The sequence below is a fragment of the Pagrus pagrus genome (assembly GCF_965226575.1).
Source record: "Pagrus pagrus genome assembly, chromosome: 20".
NCBI classification, from domain to species: domain Eukaryota; kingdom Metazoa; phylum Chordata; class Actinopteri; order Spariformes; family Sparidae; genus Pagrus; species Pagrus pagrus.
The window spans coordinates 17,961,094-17,977,208 of NC_140207.1; the positions used below are offsets into that span (position 1 = coordinate 17,961,094).

General features: G+C 40.5%; 1 protein-coding gene across 1 annotated transcript; it reads left to right on the plus strand.

The window, feature by feature from the left end:
* The first annotated feature begins 6,116 nt into the window (after positions 1 to 6,116).
* Positions 6,117 to 12,795, plus strand: nrros (negative regulator of reactive oxygen species). The gene is made up of 4 exons (XM_084340982.1): positions 6,117 to 6,192; positions 6,702 to 6,899; positions 8,727 to 8,841; positions 10,737 to 12,795. Exons 3-4 carry the CDS (start codon positions 8,740 to 8,742, stop codon positions 12,690 to 12,692), a joined length of 2,058 nt encoding a protein of 685 aa, XP_084197108.1. The 5' UTR covers positions 6,117 to 6,192; positions 6,702 to 6,899; positions 8,727 to 8,739; the 3' UTR covers positions 12,693 to 12,795.
* Positions 12,796 to 16,115: the final 3,320 nt, after the last annotated feature.

Below are 16,115 nucleotides of genomic sequence, written 5' to 3' on the forward strand. Positions count from 1 at the left end.
AAGCCTGTCCTATAGAATAAGTAGCCGTAATTTAAATACATTCATATCAAATCATGAGGGAAACAAATCTCAAAACAAAAGGCAGAAGTTCATGAAAGAGTTTATATGGTTTGGTTTGAAACTCCCAAACCCACAACACAGAGCAGTGTTTGTGAGTCAACGTTCACTCTTATGACTCTGATGAAGTCATTTCCCCACGATGAATCAAATCTGCATTTTGTTTTGTTTTTGTTTTCCCCAAATAACTTGAGATATCAAAATAATGGTATCAAAGAAATAATTGCAATAATTGCTCGTATCCAGGAGCCTCAGCTTCACTTTATGTTTGATAGAAGTGAACAAATGATAGCAGGCTAACACATTAAACAGCGAGCATGGCTAACAATATACCTGAAAAACAAGAGCATGTTAGCATTGTCATTGTGAGCATTTTGGCATGCTATTAGTGTTTAGCTCAAAGCACCGCTCCGCCTACATACAGCCTCACAGAGCTGCTAGCACGGCTGTGGACTCTTTAGTCTTGTTTATCCAGAGTAAATAACAGAAGGCCATACATTAGTGAGTCACACTGAACTGAATATCAGTTGAAAACATGTAAAAGTTTTAATAGAGGTCTGACTATCACCATTTTAATCAGCAAGTCTTCAAGGCTGATGCATTTTTGTAGGCAAACCTGGAAGTTAGCATTGCCCTGGCTCTGAAAAAAAGCCTGTGGCATTTTTGAATTGGATTTTGGATTATTGCTGAAAAAATCTCTGTGGTAAACACAAGTTTATGATACTTAGGCGTTTTGTTCAGCAAGATAATCTTCACAGATAAACACCACTTTAACCGAAAACCCATTGAAAAAACCCATTGACTTTGAGAGGAGGGAACCGGACGACCAAAAATGCTAATGGATTTCCGGGTTTAAGGACTCATTACTACACCATATAATAAACATTGACAAACTGTAGTAACATATACAGTCTACAAAGAATAATGTGTCATAAAAGGGAAAACAGCAGAGCTACAGTCTGGTCTCATTACACTAAAGATAACATCAGTATACATCCTTGACACGACAACAAAGTATATGGCCTAAAGATAAGATGAAGACTTTTCTTAGTATCTTAAACTTCAAAGGCTGTTTTAGCTAGGCTATGCTTAAAACAATAATTTACAATATGTTTATCGAAATATTTGTTTTGATCCACCAGTGTCTTAGGCTATAAGCATAGTACAACAGTGACTCAGTGTAAGCTACAATATATTCAGATAAATGAAACTTGCACTTTCCTGTTGTAAAAAACAGAATGTCTGTTCTGTCCCAGCTCACAGGAAGATGATTTTTACATGCCAGTCCACAGCACCAGCAGGTTGTTTTGTAACATACAGCATCAGATCAGCGTGACTCATAAAGGTGGATAAACAGACACAAAACAAAGTGCACCACCTACAGAAGCTCAGCCTTCATCAACAGGAAATAAAAAGGAACAGACATCTCAGTACTGGACACAGTGTTCCACTGTGGTGTGATCTCAGCGGTGTGGGAGAGGATTACTGCTTCAATAAATGACTGATGAAATATGTGCTGCCAAAGCGGAGAGCCTGGTTGCCTGTTTGTCCCCTTTCTCTTAGGATTTCTCTGAGTCTGAGTGGCTGCTAATACGGTACAGTTTCCTGACATTCCGTCCTGTCTGGCCCTGGATGTCTGATTGCTGGACTGTCTGTCTATCAGTGTCGCTCTCTTTATCCTTGATCCTTTTGACTTCCTGTCAGTCAGCCACTCCATCAATCAGCCTACCTACATGAGGCGTTTTGAGTTACATCAAACCTGCTGGAGCTGCTAGATTACATTCACATGAAACAAGGGCAGCACACGCTAATCAACACGTACAGTTTGAGACCTGTGGAGGTCAGAACAAGAGCAAATTACAGACACCGTACCTGGCCTTTATCTAAAACGTCTGTTCTGTTGTTCAGACGATGTTCAGACAAAGCACCTCTACATAGATTCTATAAAGTAGTGATTTTCTGTATTGTATGTAACAAGAACAAATGTTTAATCACTATCCTTGGCCAGCCCTGCTGCCCTGAAGGCATCATGCTCAAATGAATTACGTAACAACACCCCCATACAAACAGAGCCATTCTACATGTTGCTGTGTTCTTTGTTTTTAAACTTTTCTAGCCTAAATGAGATATGTTACATGTTAGACCTTTGTCTTAAGTTACTTTTTCCAAATGCACAAGATCAAATTTCAAGATGAGACATCAGTGTGCCCACAATGCATCTGTGTTTCTCGCTATCTCAGAAATGTCCTGATATAATTATAAACCACTGGGCATTTACCGTCCAGATATCCAATGAACCCAAAACATCCCTCAGAAATTCTCCAAAGTCTTCTCAGAACCCAAAGGACCGGATTGTACGGAAACCCTGAGAGGAAAAAGGAAAATTTGGGGGGGAGAGGATAATCTCCCTGAGTTCCTCATTATCATTTCTTATTCATCTGTGAAACAAGTGGGAAAAAACGCTATATATCATAGGATGAATACTTTCCTCACCTGTTAAGTCATAAACACATATTACTCTCATTTGGCTCTCAGGGCTTCTGCAGGACTTATCCGTGACTCTCAGGTACCTGAAGATTCATGTCTCATACAAATATGCACTAAATCCTGTTTCCACAGGAGGGCAGCAACTCTTGTGCATGATATGCAAATAGCCTCATACCACAGAAAGTCCTGGTCATGGGCAGATTAAATCTCAAGAGGAACAAGGTTCTTCATCTCACTTTTTATACATCTCACCTATTTTTATTAATCTCTTCGGTGGTGGTGTGAATTTTGGTTGAGGAAGAAACTTAAAAAAACACTAAACCAGTCACTAATGATCGCCCATATTCTAGTATTCATGTCAGTTATGTTTGGTCGCGTGCGTCCTCACTGCGGTGGTGTCTTTATACTGCAGGCTATGAGCTGGCCACTTCCCCCCCTCACCCGTGGGACTTTACACCCCAACTGCCGCACCACCTCCTCAGCTCTGATAAACAGAATGCAACTTTCCATTCTGTATAACACGTCTTAAATTTGCCCCAAAGACCTGGAACAAAAACAAAGTGCCGAAAACCCACGCTAGTCCAGTGATTTCCGTCTGTCGCTCAGAATAGATTCTTTAAGATTTATATATAAATATATAACAACAACAAAACATGTATCATCAATAACATGTACAGCAAACTCACAATAACAACATAAAAGCTATTTGTTCATATGATCCGCCAACATCTACCTTACATCCCTTCAGCGTGTTACTTTTTAAGATACATTTAAACTCATTTCATGTTGCACAAGATTCCATTTCCTCAATTCAGTTATTCCTTAAAGTGACGTCTTCAACTACCACACAATGACGTTAGTCCTCACAAAATGCTTCCTCTCAAATCATCCTCTCAGAGAATCATCTTTTTCCTGTTTGAATCAGCTTTTGGATACTCTTAGCTAATCGTTTTGTGGCAAGTCAACCAAATCTTTACATTTCGGGGCTTTTAACAAAAAAGACATGCTGATTTATGAAGCTCTTTCAAAGCCACTAAAGGAGATCTTGAAGGGATATCACCAGAGAAAGGGCCACTCATCTGCTGAAATAAAAAATGAATATCGCCACTGTTTTGCCAAGTCAGAAACAAACCAGAAATGAAGGGTGAGGCATCATTCAACTGTTTAATAAGTTTGTAACGCCATCATTTGTTCAGTCTGGTGAGAATTACAGGAGCCATGTGAAGTTTTCTTGTAAACAAAGTCTCTGTCTGTTCTGAGGTCGAACAAAAACGCTGAATGTTTTTTGTCTCTCATAAAACATTTTCAAAGCAGATTTCTTCTTGAAAGTTTGAGCACTGATGACATTGATTTCAACTTGCCAGCTGTCACCTTCTTCTCGTCCCTTTGCTGGTGCATTGCAGCACTAGTTAGCGTGTTACCACCATGTGTCAAGCAGTGGAAACCATTAAAAGGACTGTGTATCACACACGTGCATAAGTATTGTAGAAACGATCAGCAGCTTGATACTAAGATCTCTTTTCTTTTATGCCTGACCACCCTGTAGTCATGAACTGAGGCCGGTGAGGTTCTGATTTCTGGTTGTCTATCTGGACTGTGTTCACAAGCCACAACTTTCTCTTTGGTTTCCCATCGTCGGGCTGCTCACTCATCTGACATGAAGGTAGAACGCTCCTCTATCAGTCTCTTACTGCCCACACAGACTATTTCTGACAGAAAAATCCTCAGAGCTCATTATTTCATTTGCAGTAGCAATTTAAACACATTGATTTATCTCCACCATAGTGTAATCCAGTTGAATTCTCTCCTGTGATAACGATACGGTTGTTAATAATTTAATAACATTAAGCTTACTTTGAAGAGAGCAGACCTCCAGGGAAATAACCAAATGATACATCCAGACAACGTGGTGGGCCTCCGTCTAAAGTCCACATTCAGTGGTGGAGTTACAGCTGAATTATACTGAGTGTGGTCAGACACCAACACCACGTCTATTGACCTGAGAGACAGACGCTCAGTGAAAGCCTCAGACTGTATCTCTGTCGTCCAGCAGCTCCTGGGCTTGTCTAGCACCAACAAATTCTGGTATCCACCCTTTGCGTCACACAATCAAAACTCACATCTGTCACCTTTAATCCTAATTTTTAATTTGTCACATTATTACATTTCCCTGAATGATAATTAACAGGCTCATTTTTAAGATTTTTTTTTCTCACTGTACATGGGTTCACTCACCCATAATACTCCTCACACATGTTGTTTGAAATTGTTGAAGAAGTGATGAATAGCATGACATTAAAATGGACAAACAGAGGGCGGCTCTGTCAATCCATCACAGTATGACGTATAACAAGAGTGCTTGGAGACAGCTGTCTGTGCTGAGTGCAGGGAGGATGTTGAAGTTACAGGATGGAGACAACAGCGAGGTGTCACATACATACACCTACATACCAAAAGTGAAAAGAGGGGACCCACTTATAAAAACATCGCTCCACAGCGCTACTAGTGGTCAAAAGATCCACAGGGAACCTTTAAGAAAAGCCTTAGTGCAATTTTTAGCTGCCCCCAGCACGGCCCGCCACAGGAGGCAAGGTATTTTGCCACAACAAACATTAAAATCTGATTACGTGTGTGTAAGTGTGTAAGGGAAGTGTATCATTTTCAGCTCTGTATCTTATTCTGTTGGACAGTCAGATCATTGGTCTACAAAGTTGTGCACACCCTATCCTATTTAACTGCAACTTACTATCTATGAGGCTGAAATTAGCCATGGAGGTCGAGTGTTTGTTGGGTTGTGTGTCTGTGAATGTGTGACTGCCTGGTGTGTGTACTGTACGTGGTCGCAGCTATTGCGAATTTGCACTGGATGCAAACCACCAACATTGTGGTTTATGGTCACCACGGCATCCAGAACGTTTTTCCTCTGTGGTGTTTGCCACGGTGATGCAGTGGTGCTGCCACTCCTGGTCAGTGGAGAAAATGCAAGGGATGGTGGAGACAAAGGTCACCAGCTGACAGCTCTAAGTCAGTCGGTTCACACCTGGCATTAACATGCCCATCACCATGTGTTTCAAGTTACCACGTGTGATTGGATAATTCAGGATTGATGATAACACCAACCAGGGCCAAAGTGTTTGTATAAAACTTTATATTAGTGTGCAGATCTTCCAGTGGGCCGCAGTGTACCTCATGTTTGCAATACTCTTCTTAAATCTACTAAATTTCTAAAGATTTGCTGTATATGTGCATGCAAACATGGGGTCATGAGCAGGTCAGTTTAATTATAACATCTTTTTATGTTTCTGTAACCACTTGACACTTTAAGTGTCAAGTTTTATTTAAGACTAACCAAGTGAGTCAACCTCAGCATGAAGTCGAGGATCGGAAAATCTTTGTCGGGCTAACATTAGAGCCAGAAGTGAGAGCTCGAGATGTCCCATGTGAAAACAGGAAGGAATCACTAATGAATCAACTCTTGAAGGACAGCGCCATCACTTCCTGATTCCTAATTCCCTATTCTTGCACCCAAGGGTGACTACTGACGAGAAAGACGTTAACAGCTGGACTCAAACAAAAGACTAAAGAGAGCTCATTTAGCGGCTGGACGTCAAGAAAGAGAGCGCGAAACACATACAGTGTTTATGGAAGGTACTCGACTTCTTAAAGTTGCCATGTTGTAAACTTATATGTATTAATAGTTAAACATTAAAGGATTTATTACAGAGTTTGTCACATTACTAAGGGTTTTGTGTCATCCATCATCTTCTGACTCCCTGAGCTATGTCATGAAGTCGTGTTGTGAATCTTCAATACTTTTACATATTCACAGAATTGATTGCCTTTCTATGCGAATGTTCTGTGATAGCTGCTGAAGTGACAGGCCGAGAATCAGGCAGGAAGGGTGTGTGTGTTGAGTGGTTTCCTCTCTAGAAGGTTGGCTGATCAGAACGAGTCGAGGGTGTGAAGGGTGTGTTCTCGCTAGGTTTTTGTGGTAACAGTTTCTACCGACCTCCGCGTTGCCTGTACAACAACACTACTGTCACAGCATCGTGAGGGAGGAGAAAAAAAACCAAAACTTTTGCTGTGCTGGCTGAGAGCTGTTGAGCCTGCACACTCTTCCTGTGGCCCCGGGCTTGAGAACCTCTTTCTGATTGCAGCTTGTCCATGTGACCTGGTTTCCGTTGCCTGCCTGCTTCCGTGAATAGTAAAAAGAGGCATCAGTGCTTCAGTGAGAGCAGAGGAAGGCAGCTGAACTTGACACATGAGAGAGCACACTCTGCAACAGCGAATCAACCAGCGATATGGTCAGGGGATCAACCGTCAGTGGCTTGGGAAATCCACACCTAACCACCAGTGTAAGTACATGCACTGTGCGCTAATGCGTTACTGCAGTGTGCACACATACTCTTACTGCTGAGAGACGCAAACTGCATGCTTTGTTGGATTCATACATATTTTGTGTTTGGTGCGTTTGAGCAAGATCTCGTATTGATCACAGTGTATTGATTCCAGTTTTCACAATGTTTATAGAAATTCTTGCACAGCATTTAATTGCATGTAGATCTAGTTAATACTGCATCACATACTATTGAAACACATGTTGCATTATGATTTATTATTAATGTTACCATTGCATTTGAATAATGTTAGGTACAAATGACCCACGGTGGAAAACCAAAGTTTGAAAAATAATTTAATTTAAAATTTCATAATGCTCACGTTTATATTCTGATTATTCTGATGAATGGAACCATATGTTGTGCAATCCCTATGCAACACACTGTATGTGTGGTTTATGTTTATGTCATTTCTACACGCTGAGCTGTTTTCCCACAAGCCAGCCGCTTCATGTCCAGTAACACCTAGAGAAGACAGAGTAATATTCGGCAAAATGTCTTTTCCTTTGTGGCGACTCTGACACAGAACACATGTGTGACGGCCTCTCACCCTGAGCAACTCTCGGACATGAGACATGATAAAGTTTAAGGACTGAGTAGTGTTGTTGCCAGTGTTGTACACAACAACGTAGTGAGAGTGAAGTGATAAGTGATAAAAAAAGAGAGAAAATTGTTCATATGACAGAAAAAAAACAGTGAATAATATTAATAACAGCCTCCAAAACAACATATTTACCTTGTCACTAAAATGAAAATTCAATTGAAAATAAAAAATATGCCTAAGCCGGTATGCGTCACACTAGTTTTCAGTGAAATAGGTGAAATTTTACCAAAGTGTCCAGCAGCTGTTCAGGATAAAACAGGATGTCAAGCCAAAGTATAAAACATTTGTATATTATTTATCTCCAACTTTGCTCTAATGTCTTTTATTGTGTAGGATCAACCACGTACAACAGAAAACAAAGATAACATGTTGTGGACATAACATAGCACAAAAATGACATTCCTCCGTCATAAAGGCAAAGGAACAGGACACACCACTCTCAGGTTCAGTCATATTTATAACGACCATGTAAGGTCAGCAAACAACACGTAAAATAATGAAAAGTACGTCGAAAAGTTGAGTGAAAATCTGAACGAGTAGGTGGCCGAACCCCGGCTGTCAGAGCTGAATGTAAATGTATCTGCCCGTCCGCTTCTCTGACCTCCACACTGCTTCAACACTTTCATTTCAAACTGCAGTCTCGTTGTCCCAGTTTGATAATCCGTTTACGGTGGAAAAACTGGATTTACTCAATATTTCACACACTTAGTACATATTTGCATTTTACGGTGCTCATTTGCTATCAAGTGCCACAATACCAGGCTGCATGCAAATCATGTTAACTAACCTATAACAGAAGTCCACGTTAAAGCTTGGCAGTCTGAGATACTCTGTTTTTTTTTCCTTTTTAAAATCGAGGTGAAACCTACGCGCTTCAATTCTGTGAGTGTTTTCATCAGATCAAAAACTGGTGTGTAGGTCACATGGCGTGTTAGTTCTGCCACTTGAAGAGTTCACATATAACACAAAACAGTAAGAGCAACAGGGCAAACACAGCTGTCATAATTAGACAAGCTTACTCAAATAATGGCCGATAGGAGGAAGAGATAAAAGTCAATATTCAGTCACAAAAAGGTGATACACATCAGTTCTGAACAGAAGTATTATAACTATGGTTTTAAACTGTAGAAGAGCAAGGCTAACGCAGGTATTCACTCTGTCCTTTATCACTTTGTCCACAGTGAGGATGTTAAGATGCCAGCACACGGGCTCACCCCCATCCTGCTCTGCTTGTTATCCATGTGGAGAATACCGACGCCGGTCCTCAGTCATCCACAACACAGCAAATGCATGCTGGTGAGATTTCTCTCTTTTACAAAAATTCAAAAATGTTATATGCTATGTATGTAGTATAATGTGTACACATGTATATGTAATATAATGTTTTATTTGTCTTTTTGTCTCTATATCTTATTACTATTTTCCTTTCCTCTGTTTTCTTTCTCTTTTACCAGCTATGAGCTGATCTCTGAAGGCCCTAAAGTGCATTTCACTCACACACTGACAGATAAAGAACCTTTGAACCTTTTACATCTTGAAATGAACTGAGTAAGGCCTCAGGAGCGTAGGTGGATACATACAGTGTATCTGATTTAAAAGGCAGTGTACTTACGGCAGTTAATCTAGTTTCAGGAAGCAAAGTGCCCCTGGCAGACAATGTTCATAAAAATATTCATACGAACATCCTGCAGGAAATTACATATTTTGTGGGACATTTTTGTGCGCTCTGGTATTTCCCACTTTGCCACATCAGGAAGAAAAGTGGGAAGTGATTCATTTATGAAGATGATAATCCAGTGTGTCATTTTTTACGCTAAAACGATCCACTCTCTAATTAGACATACCGTGTTTACTGTAGGGTTTAACTTTTAAACAGAGTACAAGGAACTTTAAACTGGTGAAACAGTCTCAATTTAATGCTGATGATGAATTGAAGGGTCTCTAGTCAGGCAGTACGGCACTCTGACAAAGTTGTTTGACCATCGTCATCTTTTGTTCACAGTGGCTGCCAGAATCAACATCAAATGGTAGTTTTATGTAGCATGAGGTTACAATTTATCACTAAGACCAGTCCAGAGCAAATACATTCATGACCAGATCATCGTAGTGGAAGTACCCTTTATTAATGACTTGCACACTTTAAAAAGCCATGAATGCAGCATTTGTGACAGTTTATGAGTTCTTAATAATAAGGGTTTGGTCTGGAGGCTCTGGAGCTGTTCTCAAGAAGGTAACTGTTGTAAGTGGTCAACAGTCATCCAGATGCTTCTAGCTAAAAAAGCAACAAAGCAAAACAAAATGATCACAACCTGAAAACCCCAACATTGTTCTTATTATTGATTTATTACTGACAAATTAAGTAGTAATTACTCACTTACTAAACACTAATAAAGTATGCTTTAGTAGAAAGTGTTAAACGTTCATCTGATCATCTGAGAAAAGGGTGATAAAGCAGCAGATTGTTAAGGGTTGCTTTGAGTTAAAATGTAAATGGTTTAAGTGATGGTTTATGTCAAAAACACCTTAAAAAATGAAGCAGTAAAAGCAAATTCTTCACGTTTTATGATGGGATCTGAGTGCAACTGTTGGGCAGCAACGGCATAATCAGCTGTGATGTGAGACTACTGTGTGTTAATGTGTGGAACAGGTGCATTAAAAATCAATGTTCAAGTAAAACTAATTCTATTACTCTATGGACCTCAGATATGTAAGGAAAATTTCACAGCAGCTCATCTAACTGCAGTTGATATATTTCACTCTGGGTCAAAATGGTGGACCAGCTGACGCATTTCCTCCCCTAAAGTCATGCAGCTAAAGCATTGCTTAAAAAAAGAGGTATATTAAGATTATGACGCTAGATACAGTGATAAGAAAGGATTAAAAACTGCCTCCCAAAAGAAAACTGTCTAGTTTAAACTCACAAAGTTGTAAATTCCTCAACCTCACAAAAAAAACAAAAACAAACAAACAAATGTTTTAGGGATAAAAGTGCTAGTCCAAAAAACAGTGTACTGTATGTGGACTAAAGGCTAGTGCAGATCTGTCCCTTTGAAAGAGTTTGCAAGTTCAGTTTCTAAAGTAAATCCAGTTTCTGCAGGATTTTTTAAAAAGCATAAGCATCTCACCCCATCACGAGACGTACAATACACTAACATGCAAACTGAAGATATGTTGTCTTCTTTTCTCTGCAGAAACAAAGAACGGCCATCTGCAACAATGCCGAGCTCACCTTTGTGCCTGCAGGGCTGCCGGACAACATAGAGGAGCTTCAGCTCAACAACAATCACATTCAAACACTACAGGACAACACTCTCCGTTACCCCTCATTAAAGACCCTGAGCTTAGCTTGTAATAGTTTGGAAAAAATTGAATCGAACACGTTTCAAGACTTAAAATTGTTAGAAAGCCTCAATTTAGCAAATAACAATCTTAACGCTTACTACCAAGAAACCAGTCAGGCATTAAAGACTCTACCCAGGCTTAGAGTTCTGGATCTCTCTGAGAATAATCTTGATGACGACATGGTCGCCACTCTTCTCCAAAATCTGACATCCCTGGAGTATCTCAATCTTTCTGGAAACCTCCTGCGGAGACTGGATGAGACCTCGTTTGCGGATCTTTGGCAACTCAAAGAACTCGACCTGCAGAGAAACATCATGTTCGAGCTCGATGGCGCCTTCAACAATAATCCAAAGCTCCAGCGGCTCAACTTGGCCTTCAACTATCTGCCTTGCCTGACGGACTTCCACATGACCCAGCTGGTGGTCCTCAACGCCAGCCACAATTTCATCGAGTGGTTCATCTCTAGACAAGACCTTAACGACACTTTCAAGCTAGAGACACTTGATCTATCAAACAACAAACTGCTCTTCTTTCCTTTCTTGCCCAGCCACAGCCACTTGCGGAATCTTCACCTATCCCACAACAGTATTAGGTTTTACGAACACTTGGTAGACAACGAAACCGCCCTGAACTCGACTTCAACTGTTGAATTCTACAATATGAAGAAGTACATGGGCAACGTGACGGCTAAGCTATGGGACGACAGCCTTCACGGTGACATCTCCTCTCTAGAGATTTTGGATCTAAGAACAAACCAGTTGGCGTATTTCCCTCGAGGGTTCATCCAGAGAATGCCTGTCCTGTCCAGACTTCAAATGTGCACAAACTGTCTGGAAACCTTAAATCTGACATCAGAACAGCTCTCTAGCAGCCTGTACGAGCTGGACGTCAGCAACAACAGGCTGAACCAGATTGTAGCAGATGAAGGTACGATGGCGGCTTTTGGCAATCTGACGTACCTCAACCTGAGCCTGAATGATCTTGAGTCGTTACCCTCAGGATTATTTTCCTCATTGCCGAGCCTCAGGTCAGTGGATCTCAGTTATAACAACATTGGCATTTGCCTTCCTGAGGAAGCTGAGACCAGCACAGAGAGTATGTCAGCTTGTGTGGATTGGAAAAACATTGTATCCCTAAGGCAGCTTTACCTTAAGGGATGCAACCTTCACGAAATCCCATTGTCTGCATTCGCTGGGTTGTCTCTAACGCACTTGGAACTGTCAGACAACCCTGGACTCAATGTCGAAAGATCAATACAAAGTCTTAGCAGGACGTTGCAACATCTAGGTTTAGGAAACACTCACATCCAAGACTTTGACTTCTCCCATTTCCAAAGATTAATATCTTTAAACATTTCAAGGAACTCTCTTGCCCATCTTCCCCCTTCACTTCTGAATCTTGACCTGAAAGTGCTCGATTTGAGGGACAACAAACTGTCCACTATTCCCTCGGGTCAAGCTCACGCATTAGCCCCAAAACTGCACACTGTCTTCCTGGCAGGAAATCCGTTCAACTGCTGCCAAACAGAATGGTTCACGACATTTGAAACAACAAAGACAATCCATATGGTTGGACGATCAGACATTGAATGTGAGGATACCTTCCGAGAGACGAAAAGATTGGAGCGCTTCGAGTCATATTTGTGTCCGGGGGAGGGTGGGGAATCTATACTCTGGTACATTCTGCTTATTTTACCTATTTGCCTTTTTTTTGTGGGCATTTCCATTATTGTTCCCCTCACCTTCAAGCCCCAAATGCTACAAAAGTCAATCAAAAAGAAGTGTTTGAAGCCTACGTCTTACTGATACTTTATAAACCCTAAACAAAACCACTTTTTGTACGTTGTGCTACTGAAAAAAATGTAACTAAATGCATGGAAATAAATTCAGTGAATGGTAAAAAATGACAGCAAGTATGTTTGGAGGAAGCATGTATTAAAAAAAAAAACAGGGTAATCATATTTCACATTGCTGTGCTTTTGGATTGCGGTTCAAAACCAGACCCTAATCCCTGATGTACCCTGATGTAAAAATGTGGCTGCCTTCTTGTGGCACTTGGTGGTGTATGTTTGTGTGTGTGTGTGTGTGTGTGTGTGTGTGTGTGTGTGTGAACATATGCAGAAGTAGTGTGATGCAAGCTGTTGCTATAAGCAGCAAAGGAAACATGAAATTTCCTGTTTTGCTGAGATGTGCAGCAACTGCCCAGTTCCGTATCTCAAAGAGGAGGGGTTTGAGGTTTCCTTCCCATCAGTGAGACACAGATGCAACATTGACATGAAATTCCAGTGTGTCTCATGAGCACTTGGTTTGGACACGTATATGAAAACGCAATCATCTTTTCGGCCGTGCGCTTGGCAGCAAAACAGAGGCAGGCCAACTGAACTTAAGTAAACTTGTACAGGTATTATCACAACCATTACATGATCGAGTAAGGGACGGCATTCACATGTACAGGACAGAGGGCAGTGACAAGGCGTTTCTCTACCTTTGTGTGCATGTGCATCAGGAGTGAAACGGTTGGCAGATCAGTGTGTAGCTGTGCAGCTTGCATGAGTCTTAACCAGAAAGAAACCAAAATACCGCTGTGGTGATGCTCAGGGTCATGGTGGTTGGAACATAAAAAAGAGAAACCGGAGTGAAGTGTCGTGAAAGCCTCTAAACAGTAATTTGTTCATAGCTTTTACAACATAAAGTCACCAGAGCAGTCTCCAGTCAGCTGGAGTCAAAGGTTTTTTTTTATTGCTCTAGTTTTTAAAGTTCAATGCAAACAAATGGGTCAAAACAAGAAAGATAAACACATGCAGTCGACTCAGGGCAGCAGTTACTGGAGATAGAGAAATAAGCTTGAGACTTGAAGGTTTCTGATTTGAATATCTTTAACCACCATTAAGGTTATCAATGATTAATATGACTCATCCTTCACTTCTCAATATATTTTAATTGGCAACTTGAAACCAGTGGAAGTATACCTTGAGGCAAAACTACTGGCAAATATGTTTTTTAGTTTTCACTTCCTGTCCTGAAATGAACAGCAGGCAAAGTAAAAAGAGAGATATCTGTGTTACTTAATGGAAGCGAGGCGTGAAACTCGCAGTGGTTAGTGCTGCTACCGTTCTAATAAAAATGGCCCAAGAGTGTGTAATCACATTGAGAAAGAATTGGGAAAGACTTGCAGTCAAGAAATCATCCTTTTTGCGGAACACACTTTGTCACTGATCACAGATTGTTGACCAAGAGCAGTTCAACTTGGTTACTCAGCGATCAGGTCAGAAGTCAGAAGACAACTATAGCCTGTATGAAATAGGTTAGAGGGCACACACGCAACATGGCAGCCAAACGTTGATAACTTCCTACTTAACTTCAAATGGTGGATAAGTTCACTTAATGTAACTGCACACGTCATATTTTGTGGTGTTAAGGGATACAAGAGTATGAATTAGTAAGTCAGGTTTGTAGTGTGCATGTTGTACGCAACAATGCAGCTAAAACTTTTTGCTGCAAAACAGCCCAGCTGTGGTTATTGAGTCCACACTTGAGGTGAGTTGCCAAGTATACACCACAGTACATTTTGCAAGCTGTGTTGTTGTTTTTCTTTCAAGTAGTGGTCACACTTTCTCACAGATAAATGCAAATGAGAAGAGATGTGACATTTGACTTGAAGTCGTCAAATGGGATTCGCTTGAGTTGCATTCTGACTGTGGTACATCTAAAATAGGTTACATATATATATATATATATATATATACATATATATATATAGAAATACATACATTTCTGGATACATTATATCAGAAGTGGCCGGGTGTATAACATGTGAGTGTAAATGTATCGGTGAAATGACTATAGGGTTGACTATGAATTGTATATTATGATTATAAATCTGTGAAACACCTTGATTGAGTTGATCAGGCAGGTTGTGTGTGGTCTGCAGAAAAAATAAACGTGTGTATGTGTAAGTTAATTTCATCTGCACGTGCACATCTGGATGTCTACTAATAGCAAGTAGCGGACAAAAAAGATTCTAGTACTTTGTTTTTCATCATCTTTGTGGAGCATGCTAACATTAGCTAATCACTATGCACATCCAAGAGGTGAGGCATTTCACTCAAAACCACAAACCTGTTGGTGGTGCTACAGGAAAAGTCAGAAGATGATCAAAGTCAGTAAGATTCATCCTCAGGGGATCATGAACAGAAGTTCACGTCTGGACACATTTTTAGATGGAACAAAACTTTCGCACTGACCAATCAACCACCTGTAGCTGTAAAGCCAAGCTGCTAGTATGGCTAAAAAATACACACTTTAGTAGGGACTCAGATAAACAGTGATAACATAGTGGCTTTCTGTTACCCAATCACCATGTGAACCATCCTCTTCATCTGAAAAACAGCAGCACGTATCTTAAAGCCATCTTCTGTTTTCACTCTGTTATTTTCTGACTCCCCTGACAACATCACCTTGATCTTGCACCCAAACAAACTAATGTTTGTCACTTTCTTGGTGACTGTCACAGAGCCTGATGTATCGTGTATTATTTTGTATCAGCATCCTCTGATGCAGTGACATGAAAAGCCTCGTTCAAGATTCCTCGCAAAAAAAAAGGTAACACTTTGCTTTTATTTTGCAAATCCCTGAACATGAAGTGAACTTAAAGGAGGCTTAAAATGGCAGATGTCAACAAGTGTTTTCTGTTCAACATATGAGAGAGAATAAGAGCTGATAAAAAGAGGAAGTGTTTTTCCTCAGGCATGCTACCGCTCAGCTGACGTGTGAATCAGTTAAAGCTTACTTTATCAAACCTGCTGGGGTTATTTTTAGAGAGCTAAAGATGTGAAAGTTAAAGAAAAAGTGTCAAGTTTCAGAACGGAGAGAAGTGCACAACGGAAAAGTTACACTCACAGCTGTGGTTTTATGAGGACCGACATTAGCCTCAAGTATTTGATTCCTCGGTCAGCTCTGTGGTCGTGATTTAGTTTGGTGACCATTTGTACCAAAAGTCTTCGTTCTAAAACATCTTTTTAAACATATTTAGGGCTTTTGGGGCTTTACATTTAATATCACACTCAGAAAATATCTTTCAGTAAATGGTAACACAGGTTTCTAAGGTCAAAGGTTAGCGGTTAATGTCTCTGGTTTTGTTGATGGGCGCGTGCTGGACGACAAAAATACCGTCCCATGTAAGCTGACGTACAGGCAGCCGCTTAGGAAGTCAACAGGCAGTTTGCGAAA